Source organism: Podarcis pityusensis (assembly GCF_964106645.2).
Source record: "Podarcis pityusensis genome assembly, chromosome: 12".
Lineage (NCBI taxonomy): Eukaryota > Metazoa > Chordata > Lepidosauria > Squamata > Lacertidae > Podarcis > Podarcis pityusensis.
Genome location: NC_138037.1, coordinates 49364141 through 49376544, shown reverse-complemented (window position 1 = coordinate 49376544; position 12404 = coordinate 49364141). Strand labels below are relative to the sequence as shown.

General features: G+C 40.6%; 1 protein-coding gene across 7 annotated transcripts in view; it reads left to right on the top strand.

Moving 5' to 3' along the window:
* The window catches only part of MYRIP (myosin VIIA and Rab interacting protein), a 144889-nt gene extending 136359 nt beyond the window's left edge, over window positions 1–8530 (top strand). For 6 of the 7 annotated variants that reach the window (XM_080975782.1, XM_080975786.1, XM_080975781.1 and 3 more), the window contains 5 exons: window positions 1481–1642; window positions 2058–2162; window positions 2492–2552; window positions 5295–5416; window positions 6815–8530. In XM_080975782.1, the coding sequence (XP_080831908.1) occupies window positions 1481–1642; window positions 2058–2162; window positions 2492–2552; window positions 5295–5416; window positions 6815–6847 (483 nt within the window). In that variant the 3' untranslated portion in view covers window positions 6848–8530. The other variant, XM_080975787.1, reaches the window with a different exon arrangement.
* The last annotated feature ends 3874 nt before the right edge of the window (window positions 8531–12404 follow it).

Below are 12404 nucleotides of genomic sequence, written 5' to 3'. Positions count from 1 at the left end.
TAGCAACAGACACAGAGCAACAGAGACAGAGCTGCGGGTATAGGGCAGCATAATAATAAATAATAATAATAATAATAATAATAATAATAATAATAATAATAAAAAAAAAAAATATCTGTCCCTCTGTGTGAATCACTTCTTTCATGCTTACTTATCTCTGATTCAGGAAAACATATTTATGCAGTAGTAGTAGTAAAGTTGAAGCCAGGTTTGGATGAGCTGTTGGGGCATTTTCCATAGTCAGGGAGAGATGAATGAGGTCTCGAACCAAAGCACGGAACAAGTAGATTAGCGAAGAAAATCAAGCACACACGTACACTCTCTAAGGTTAACTTACAAACAGAGCACGTCTGTGAATTTTCACTAGTCCTCATTAATATTCCAAAATCAATCCATGCATATTGCTTGTTAAATCGGAATGTTCATCTTTTATTCATCCATTTCTGTCTTAAGCTCCTCTGGGGACAAAATGAATGTAAAATCGCCTGGGGGAGGAAAGCATTTTTTAAAGGGCTGTATCCTTGCCAACCTCATGCCGACCTAGCAGTTCAAAAGCACGTCAAAGTGCAAGTAGATAAATAGGTACTGCTCCGGCGGGAAGGTAAACGGCATTTCCGTGCGCTGCTCTGGTTCGCCAGAAGCGGCTTAGTCATGTTGGCCACATGACCCGGAAGCTGTACGCCGGCTCCCTCGGCCAATAAAGCGAGATGAGCGCCGCAACCCCAGTGCCATGACTGGACCTAATGGTCAGGGGTCCCTTTACCTTTACCTTTATCCTTTGAGCTGAGACTTGTCATGTTGAAGATAGCCTCATGATCACACACAGACTCACCACTGTAGTTACATGAATGTAAACCAATTTGGAGTCATTGGCTTGGATCCAAATATACCACTGTGGGAGTGAAGAGCACACCTGCTTCTTGGTGGGGACTCTCAACACGCCCCCATCAAGATTCCTCTGGTATTTCCCTGAAATACTGGCTCTGGAACCACTTTTGGTAATGCAGGACCTGGGGCTAGAGAAGAGGGAAATCACTTCTCCCTTTCCCCACCTGCATGAGCAAAAGTGCCTCTTGCTTGTACAGTATGATCTTTGGCCAAAGCAATGTTTTGCAGACACTGGCATCCCAAATTGCAATGTTTCTACTTACGCATTTGTCTCTAAAGCACCTCTGCCAGACTGTTAGTGTTTTGCAGAAGGGAGGAAATTTAGGTTTGCTTAATTAAAGCGGCTTAAAGCGTGCCCTAGCACAACAAATCCACTTTAAACAAAAAAACAAAAAAAAGAGAAAAGAAACTGCCTTTTGCACTTCCAAATGTGATGGAGAAACACATTAAAATGTGGAATGAATGAATGATTAATGCAGTGTTGGTCAGTAGTGGTCAGTGGGGTGGCAACAGGAACCTCAGGCCCTAGTACTTAAAGAGGCCCCAAAGCTGTAGACTTACCTAACTGGATTCTGGCACATGTACTGCTTAGGTCTACCTAACAGCCGGCAGTGTGTATGGCTTGGAGAGTCAGCTCAATGACCTTGAGGATGCAGCACGCAGAATTAACAGCATTAGTTCAGAATCAGAGTTGGCTGACCTGGAAGACCAAGTGGCAACAGCAGCAGCACAGGTTCATCATGCAGAACTTCAGGTGAGATGAACAGCTAGCTCCCCGGTTGGTACCTGCCAATAATTTCGTATTCTTTCATTGTGTTGAACAACAACCTGTGAGATGGACTCAGCTACATTCATCACAATAGTGTATATAAAGCCCTTAGCAACTTGCAAGCATTTTTCCTGCAAGATTTTCTTTCCCCATACATTCCTGCTTGACCATTTCAATCTGTGGAACTGGTACTGCTACAAATGTCACATAATACTCATTCCACATTTGTAAGAAATCAATCCTTTAGTGTGGCAGCATGGGACTCCCTGCTTTTTGACACCAGGCAGACACCTTCCTACTAAAAACATTTCTGTTTGAACAAGTCTACCCGGATATGTGTTTTCATCTGTTTACAGCTTTATTGCTGATTTTAATTATTGTTTGAATGTTTCTTTTAAAGATTTCAGATATAGAGAGCAGAATTTCAGCGCTAACAGTGGCAGGCTTGAATGTAGCTCCGTGTGTTCATCTGACAAGGAAACGTGACCAACAGCAAACAAACCAGGTGAGAAAAATTAAACCAGTAGCCACCCCACTGATCCAACCAGACCTGTGTAGTGAAGCAGGCACACATCTGTATGGCAAAAGCTGGTATAGATGCCCATTGAAATGTGTGTCAACGTCTGCAACATAATGTTTACCTAGTCCTCATTAAGCTGGCCATGGGTCTGTAAGGCAGGTGGGGATGGATGTCCCTGGTCCACTGTGGTCCAGACTACTTGCCCTTGCATTTGACCAGCTGTATGTAGCCAGAGTTGGACTGGAGCCAGTATTGGTTCCCTGTTATGTGCTAATTATTTACTAATAAACTGTGGGGCATTTTTCATCCCATAGATGCACACGATAGACACATCAAGACAGCAGAGACGAAAGCTTCCAGCTCCACCAGTGACAGGTACTGAAAAACAGTGGAAAATAACAGTATGCTTGTTTTGATTCTGTAGTACATATTGACTTCCCCTGCACTTGAGCTCAGGCTTTGGCAGATTGAGTGGATAAAACCAAGAATGGGTCCAACCGGTCAAGAAGGCGGTTTCTGCATATGCTGTTAGAGGGAAGTGAGGGGTGGATGGGGCCTGTCAACCTGGGAAGGTAGCCCATCCAGAGAAGGAAAACTCTGATCCTAAATCTCTGCTGCCTTGTGGGGTATCCTCGGGAGAAGAAAAGGCTAAACCCTACACAAATCCAGAGTGGAGTCCCTAAGACAGTTGGATGGCACCTTCTATGTCTCCTTCCAGCAACTCCTGCAGCCAAGCTGGTGCCAAACACATTGCTCTGCTTTCCTTTGGAACACATCAGCGAGGCTGAGAGGGGGGTCTTGTCTGGGCAGCCCAGGACCTCCAGACACTCTGCCCAGGCTGGCACCCCAGGAAGATCACGTCAGTGCTGCTAACACAGTGGTTTGATTTCACCCCCAGGGGTGCACTCCATTGTCTCTCAAGAAAGATGGGTGCCAACAGCCAATATGACCAATTTAGGAACAATGGAAAATTATACTATGAGTAGTGATGTTAAATTCTTGAGAATATTCTCGATTAATGTGAATATTAGAGAATTTTCATTTGAAATAGGAGAATATTCATTTTAATGCATTGAAAATGATATAATTTTAATGCACTGAAAATGATATAGTTAGTTAATATACATGTTTATTCATGGGTAAACTTGTTCAGATGGCAACCAAAAACTGTACAGATACTTTTATGCAATGGGGCAATGCAGTGAATTCACATTCGTTGATTTTTTGCACCAAACCATTCTAAGATGATGGCACCAGTGATTGTCATGTTAAGGTTTGGTGTAATGAAACTCAGTAGTTAAATCGTATTTTATTCTTCCATTAGAACATGTACATATAGGACAAGTCAAAAAATACAATTGGCATGTTAAGGTTTGATACAAGTAAATTCAGTAATAGGCTATCTTATGTTTCCAATAGTTCTAACACTTAATAACTATTTTGGTGACTAAAACATAGTTTGATAAACAAAGCTATATGCATACATATAATAAAGAAGCCATTAACATTGAATATATTATCATTATATGATAATATATTTCAGTATGCCAATCTCTGGTAAATGGCACTGCAAAAACCAGCAACTGGCACTAAATAAAAATATAGAAACGTCAACTGTTTAAATCAAGGCCACCTCACATGTTGTTACACATAATTATATAGGCCTAGGTACTTTAAGTGTATAAAGCATTAAACGTGCTTTCTGTAAAAATAAAAATAAAAACACACACTGGCCAAGGGTATAGAATTGCAAAGAATAAGGTCACACCAAAATAGAAAAAAGGCTATTACATATAGTTGAAATACATACGAATACAAATGTTCATCAAATTAAATGAATAGCATTTTAAAAACTAAAAATAAATAAAAATGTTTTCTGTAGCTTACATTTCAGAACTACCAATGGCGAATGACACAATGCCCGTTAATGTAACTGGATGAAAAAATAATTATTCATTACTTACACTGGCAATATCATAACTTGACTTATTATTTACTAGATTTCTTTAAAATGTGGGTTGTAAAACTAGTTCTTACATTAGAATTTACAGTTTGTGAAGAATATTCTCCAGAGAATTCTCAAGAATTTTCTCCCCTCACATCACTTAACTATCATTTGATTATACATGTTAAAATTTTGGATATTTCAAAGCCAGATTAAAAACAAACAATCATAACGTTATCATAAATAAAATTGCTGCCTTAAAATATTTTCTGTGTACACTTACCTGGGAGTATCTCATGGAATTCACTGACCCTTCCATCTGAGAATATACAGCACTGCAAATGAATGGAAGTTAGCAGGAACAGTTTTATTTTAGAAAAGCATTTTAGAAACAATTTTGAGAGGGTGGGTTGCCAGCTACATTCCCCACCCTAATCTTCCCATTTTCTCCCATATCTGGGTAGAGCTGGGACAGGATTTTTTTCTGGGCTTTTTTGTCGTTAAAGCTGAATGAAATTGATATTAACTATCTTTTGCCATTTCTTCTTGAGGGTCATTATAACAAGCATGTCATTTGTATTGATTATTTGCATATGCACTATAACTGTATAGCACATTCTAAGCATATCTGCCCCTCCTCTAATAATTCTGAGCAGAGTACATTATCCCTTGCAGAGTTACAGTTCCTAACAACCCGTAACAAACTACAGTGCAGTACAGAGGGAAAGAACCTTCTTTGAATGTGCTTCAGATGTACACAACACAGCCTAAGAAATACTTGGTTGAAAGTCTCTTTCTACCACTTCCAAAATTTCCTACTTCAGAGGGAAGCCTGGGAAATTACGCGGTGCACTTTCAGCAAGAGATAACTCCACAGGAAAGAGGTAGTGTCGTCTCATGATTGGAAGACATACTGCAGCCTTCGCAAATGGGTGCATTCCAGCTTTGATGGACTACAACTTCCACAATCCATCATCATTGATGGATGATGGAGCTGATAGGCACTACAGTCATATAAACATCTGGAGGCCACCATGTTGAGAATGGCTCATACTGCATCTTCCAGATTTGAACCTTGCCCCCCTTCTTTTGTAGGAGCTTAGCTACACATGTTGCCTCCTCCATCATTCTCTTGAATTTATGCAGAACGCTGGTGATGACTCTTTTTTCAGGTGAAGACATGGACGCATCTCCGGTTACACCTGTTAGAACATTCAACAGGAATTTCATACTCCAAGGATCTCTTACACAGAGAACCAAAAAGGAGAGGAAAAGCACTGCCAAGGATAAGAAGGTAAGTACGAAGTAGAAGCTTACAGAGCAACCTGAAGCATAGGAAGCCGGCATAAGTTGATGCTGGTTTAAGTTACCCCAGTTCCAAACTCTTTTCAGGAGTGAGGTTATTGCTAGCTGATCCAGAACGAGCTTGGCAGGAAGAAAACAAGCCTTTAAAATACAGTCTGACTTACACCACCCCATTTGCTAGTATAACTTCTGCTGGGTTGCCAGGTCTTGTGACCGAGTGAAAAGAGGTTTGGAGTAGATGTAATACTCTACTCACCCTCCATAGCACCCCTTTGGGGGCTTATGCAAACATAGATAGATAGATAGATAGATAGATAGATAGATAGATAGATAATTTATTACAGTCTGAGACCAGCTTATAAAACACACTTGGGGGTACAGTCACAGAAGGAAAACAAACAATTAAAACAATGTACAACAATAAACTACCACAGGGAGCTGACCCACAGTCACCCATAAAACCGAGTTTGGGGATTTTCTTAATGAACCAATTTGAGTTGGGAGATGGTCTGCGCCTACAGATCTGTACACAGAATCTGGCGACCATCCGAGTCGTCTTCTGATCTTTGCCTAACAGGAAAAGGTTGAATTTTTGCTTTTCCGGGAGGTCAGCAAGCCTCACCAGTAGGGGATCAATGGTCTTACTACGTGCCTCTTCATAAAAGGGACATCTAAAGAACAGGTGCTCTGGGCTTCTTATATTCCCCAATGAACAGGCGCAAAGTCTCTGAGCGTATGGGACTTTTTAAAAGGCTCCTTCCAGGACCGGCGAGGGCAGAGCCGAGCTTCCAACATAAGCTGCTCGAGGGGGGCCAGCGTAGCCCTGAGATAGCCCAAGGTCCACCTCTCCCAAACTCACTCATCCCATTGGTCCTTGGGTTTGCTGTTTCTCTCCCAAAACCCAGATCTTAAGAGGGAAAAACCCCAAAACGTTCAAACTTCATTGCAAGTTTTGAATTCTAAAATTCGTTTACCAATGAAATGTATTGAATCAAGCAGGAACTTCATGCTGCGACTCAAAAAAACACGTGTGTATTTTTAACACCATCATTTTTGTGATACGTCATCCTGGTTATAAAATGACTTCAAAATCTCAGCTTCTAAATTAAAAATTTTCGAACTTCAAAGCCAAAATTGAGTTTTAGAAATGAGTAACCTGTTAAGCCTAAATTACAATTTTTGTTCAGCTTTGGGAAGAACAGCGAGGTCTAACTGACCAAGAGACCTTTGGAATAACCCTTTCGCCATTGTGGACTTTGGATCATTGAGCCTGTAAATAGTCTGATCCCATGAGTTAAATAATTGCCTGTTAGAAGTTTTGCTGTATATTTATATTATTTCGTTATCAAATTTAATGTTTCTTTAATTCTGTATTTCCCCTTTTTAGGAACCAACAATAGGGTCTGCTGTAATGTACTAGAATTCTAGAATTCTACTGCCATTAACACACTGCCTGAGGCTACACACGCGAGTGCCTTTATATAACAGCCATTGTATACATCCAATAAAAAAATGGACCCTCAAGAACCCACAATGCCTCCGTAATAGGGCTTTGCTTGGATACCTCACTGAGAAAGCTGTTCAAGTCTTCAGCATTGTGGTCTGCTGTTGGAAGCTCTGCCTTAAAGTTCTCATGAGACTCCAAAAAGGACGTCGAGTTTCATATAAGCAAGGCTCCATGTTTTAAGATGCACTCCCCCCCTCCCCACATTGTCAACTGTTCTAAAATTTGTTGTCTTTAAAATACAGTATGGTTTGTATTCCTAATTCATCCGTTAACGTCAGCCAATATCCCACGTGTAGATCAAGGAAAAACTCAAGCCATCCACCCCGTCATCCAGATTTGCTGGGACCTTACTGTTCACACAGTCATAGTCATGTATGTATTGTTGAGCAATAAGAGGAACTCCAAAAGTAACTGGGTAAATCACAAAGCAAATGCTGGAAAGGGATGGCCACTGGGGAGCTCAAATGGGAGGGAAGCATTTTTTCGTTTGTGATCTGTGCTTGCCTTCCATGAGTGTTGTAAGTGGAAGATATGGGTGCTTCCAGATATGAGCTTTATAAATCTAAAAGGTAGCTCAAATTCGTTTTTTTATGTGCACACTATTGTCAAATTAGCTTCCATTTCCCCCCAGTTATGGACATCTGTTGCTATTCAATTATTAGCCATTCACAGAGCTTGAAATAATGCATCTGTGCTGAGCCTTTTATGTCCCTGCCATCAAACCCCCTCCCCCACCACAGTTCCATTCTGAGCGTATGTGCAGGTACTTTTGTGCATTCATTTAAAAAAAAAATCACCAGAAGTGCTATTACCAGCCTTTATTTATCTTAATTCACAACAGGAAACAGAGGTTTGTACTTTCTTTTTCGGGGTGGGTGGGCTTGGGGGGCAGGAATCAATTTCCATTCATTTGTTTTTTCCATAATGATAATAATAATACTGAGGTCTTTTGCAAGAGTGATACTTAGCTAAATCAATCCGCTGTTTGATTTGGATGCAGCAGTATCCAAAACAATTAATAATGTAATACTTTGCAGACCCCTGTAACCATCAGCGGCATAAACAAACAGTCCCCCAACCAAAAGAACAGCAGCACATCAGCAACGAAGAACTGAAATGCTCATCCAAAGACCTCTGTGTGTTGAGTCAGTAATTCCCTGCATGTACTGTTTGAGGATCTTGAGAGAGCAGCTCCTCCAAACTGGGCTGTTGAAATTCGGACATGCCTTCCGCATGTGGCAATCTGCAGAAACAGGCACACTCGTATTGTTTGGGCCATGGCCACCAGAAACGAAATGGCTAGGTTGTGCTCATGTGAGGAGCACACTCAGAGGTAGGAGTGTGATGGTAGAGGCTGTTTACCAATACACCAACTCACACCTAACAAACCACTGGGCTAAAGAACTTTCACACCAGCAATGGCTGTGCATGTCATGTTCAATGAGGTATTTTACCTTCCATGTTAAGGAAATCGGGGTGTGTGTGTAGAAAAGGGTATGGACTGGCATTTTGATGACAACCGTGTCAGGCAGATGCTGGGCAAACCTTGTGTTCATGAGCAGTCCTGATTCCACAATAAATTCCTATCTCGAAGCACCCTATATTTGCTTGTTAAATGAACTTCCCCCTGGATGAATTATAAATCTCTCCCATTCTCAACAAAAGGCACGTGCAGCTGAAATCAGTCCTAGTCTTTCCACTGCTAGAACTGGTCTCCGAGTCTGTAACTTCAGAGCCTTTCCTAGAATATAAGATTCAGATTAATGCACATTCACTTCACCTTCAGTTACAAAAGTGAGCTAGCCATAAAGTGTAGGTGATCACCCTAGTATGAGACTATATATATATATAGGTACTTTTAGAAGTGTGTGTTTGCAGTTTAATGATCAGATTTTGATAGTCCCTCGATTGAGAGTCTATTATTGATTCCTTTGTTCCCACCAAAGTGTGCGGAAGGGGCTTTTGGAATCACTGGTCCTTTTTAGAAAGTCATAATTTCAGTGGATGGTTCTGTTTCAGGGCTCTCAACCCCCACAATCTAGACAAGTGAGGTCCATCAATCAGTCTGTACTGCTTACTATGTGCTCATTATGGCTGACTGGTGCTGGGACAGAATCATTTAGTGGCTTTAACAGTTGATTTGGTTGAGTATGTGAGCTAAAATCCAGGCAGCAACACTGGGCACATTAGAATGCGTCTGAACAGCAAATAGGTTTGTTGCTGCAAGCCCTACTGTGGTCAGGACACTGTGTACAAGATTGCAGCCTCGTGCTCTTTCTCTGATAATCTTCGTACAACTAGCAACCCAGGTTCTATGCGACAAATGCTAACACATTAGAACCCCCACGTCACTCATAAGCATGCATTAAAAGGCTAGACTTAATGCCTTTACCACTCTTTAATTGTAAGAATAGAAGATTGGTTAAAACAGATTCTGGCTGCAATCCCAGGGAGTAAATCCTACTGAGCTTAATGTCACTTACTGCTGAGTAAACAGGCTTAGGATTGCACTACAATGGAATTGCGTACCTGCAACAATGTTAGTTTCATTACTTTCGTTTGGGTTTGTATATTCCTAGGCCCTTATCTAAAATCCCTATCCACATTCACTCCCTTTTTTAAAATGCTGCAGACAAAATGATGCTATTATATACATGCATGAAATTCTTACTAAGTTTTATAAAACTTGACTATTCAGATGGCAGGGTTTTTTTCTGCAGTATATAAAAAAATCCATATAGTATATGATCAAATAAACTAAGCTACTTAACTAAAGTAGGGGTCTAATACAATTGTGTCGGTTTCCATTCACACCACTATTTCTGTACTTGTCCAAGATACATTCCTAGATTCTTGTTTCTGCAGGTCTGTGTGTGTTAACGAAATGTCAATAATGATGGCTGGTCTACATAATTGTCCAATGATATTATTAGCTACTATTGTGTATGTAATATTCAATCCAACATGACTAATTTTAATAGATAACTCTTTGACTTTTGTTCTGTTGGTGTGATATAAAACAAAACTGAGTTTGGAATAGAATGTTTTCCATAAGAGGCATGAGAAGCAACTACTGTGTTCAAATGTTAAACTGTTCAGTCATCTTTGACAAAAATGTGTACTTGTAGACATTGCAAAAAAAAAAAAAAGTCAAATCCCTGCCTGCTGTATGGCATTTCAATTTTTACAAAGGTTTACCTGTGCCAAATGTGCAAAGATTTAATTTACCGTTTTAAAGAAAACCATAAAATGTATATGTTATAGCACACAAATAATTATTTTGTCATCCAGTGAGTTCAATCCTTAGTGTCAATATTTATATTTAGATTTTTATATATATATAAATGAAGAATATTTTAATGGTTAAGATAATATGATTCAGTCTGAGTGGAACTTAATGCTTGCCTTGTTGTTGTTATCTGCATTTTTGCCAGGAATTATTGTGAAGAGAAATGATATGAGAGTAAAACAAATGATTTACGGAAAAATACGTGGTTTTTAGGGGCCCTGATTGATACAGAAAACATGTAATGTACTCAGTATGTTTGGATTTGTATATATATATATTGCTGACCAGATGTATGTATGGGATTTAAGGCCAGCTATTACAATACAGTATACGCTCTAGTAGTAGATGAACCTGCTGCTTATACATTCCTATCGTATGTTGGAGGACTGCATTGACCTGAGAATGCTTCCAGCCATGCCCTAAGGAGACGTCCATCTCAAAGAGAACCAGGCCACAGCCCAATACATGGAGAACTAGTAGAGACTTGTACAACATGCTTCCCATCCACATGTTTTTGTTATGTCCCCTCCATTAATCCCAGGCTATGGATCTGAGTTTGACAGAACCCCAAATCTCAAGTGGCTCTCCGTATGGGTCATTCCATCAAGTGATCCAACTTTTTTTTAACCTCATGTCATCCAATTTTCTTAACATTTTGTACACTTGTTGAATGACCGGTTCCAGTAACCAACTCCAGTTCATGAGGTATCGCCTTGCTTTGCCGGTGCCGATGAGATATGCAGCCAGGCTGCTGTATTGGTAACAGCCTAAAAGCAGACAAGAGTTCAGATTTCACATCTTTCTTTCTTTTTAATAGTGACCGTTACATAATGCTTTTATCAATGTTGTTTTCATTCATTATAACACACTGTGAAATATTGCAGGAGATGATGCAACCGATAACTTTTTATACAACTTACTTCAAGTGCATATCTTTTTGGTCGAACTATCATAGAATTGTAGAGTTGGAAGTGACCGCGAGGGTCCAGCGCCCTGCAATGCAGGCATCTTTTGCCCAGTGTAATAGTAAAATTATCCCAGTTAAGCAAGAGTGACCACTGCTTCCTGTGCATACAAATGGGTACCCCATGGAGTAAAGTCCCCTTGCATCCAGTTTCTGGTAATGTGTGTATTATGGCACATGCTGTATGGACCATCATAAACAGCTCTCATGGTCAGCTCTGAGACTGTTGGTCTCCTGACTAAGGTAATGGGGTGGAAGATGGGACTGAATTTGTGCTCACTACACGAATTGGACGTGAATTGGATTCAAGATTTTGAATCTTAAGTACATGCCATTTGCACACGAAATAAGTACAGGGCAGCAAATCAAGACCAGGCAAATGAGCATGGGTGTGTAGAAAGGAGATGGCACTTAAAGTGAAAAAAAGAAAAGAAAGTTTGTTTCTGTTAAGTATAATGAGCAGAAAGAAAGTCACCAGCCATCATCATCTGCTTCTAGTGCTGCTTGTTTTTGTAAAGCAGTCAAGATAAGTTCCAGGTTTCTGCTTCTAGACCGCAGATTATTCCGACCGAACTTCAGCTGCCTTTTCCCAAACCGGCCAATGGGTCGAACTCCACGCCCCACATACCAAAATGGATCAATCTCAGGACCTGGAATTCAAAGCAGTTGGTGAACATAGACCTATCAACCCATTTATCGGTTAGCAATGTTTGGCTTAGCAATGTAAATCCCCTGGTCTCTTGGAAAACACTCAAAGGTTTGTCGCTATTGACAGACGGTATATAAAACAAACCCAAGGGAAGAACATGCCTTCAATATTTTTTACCAATAATGCATATCATAAAAGGGATAGTATCAACAAGAGTCAAAGGACAGGTGATATATTCACTATGCAACTTGAAATGGAAATCAAGACTGCACATCACCACCATGTGGCACTTTGGAATGGCTCCAGCACAACCCGGGATGATCCGCAGCTGTCCGAGCCCAGATCCGGGCCCCAAACTGAATCAAGGTGTTGCACATTGATTAATTAATTTAATTAAGCCCTGCCTGTGTCTCCTCCCTGTGCCACCCAGCCTCCACCCACTTTGACAGCCCCAGATTACTCCAAGTGAACTCAGTGTGACTTGGGGCTGCCTCAACTCACTCCAGCCCAATCCTAAAGCAACCCACACTGGCCTAATTGGATTCAGGATCTGGAATTCAGCCAGAGT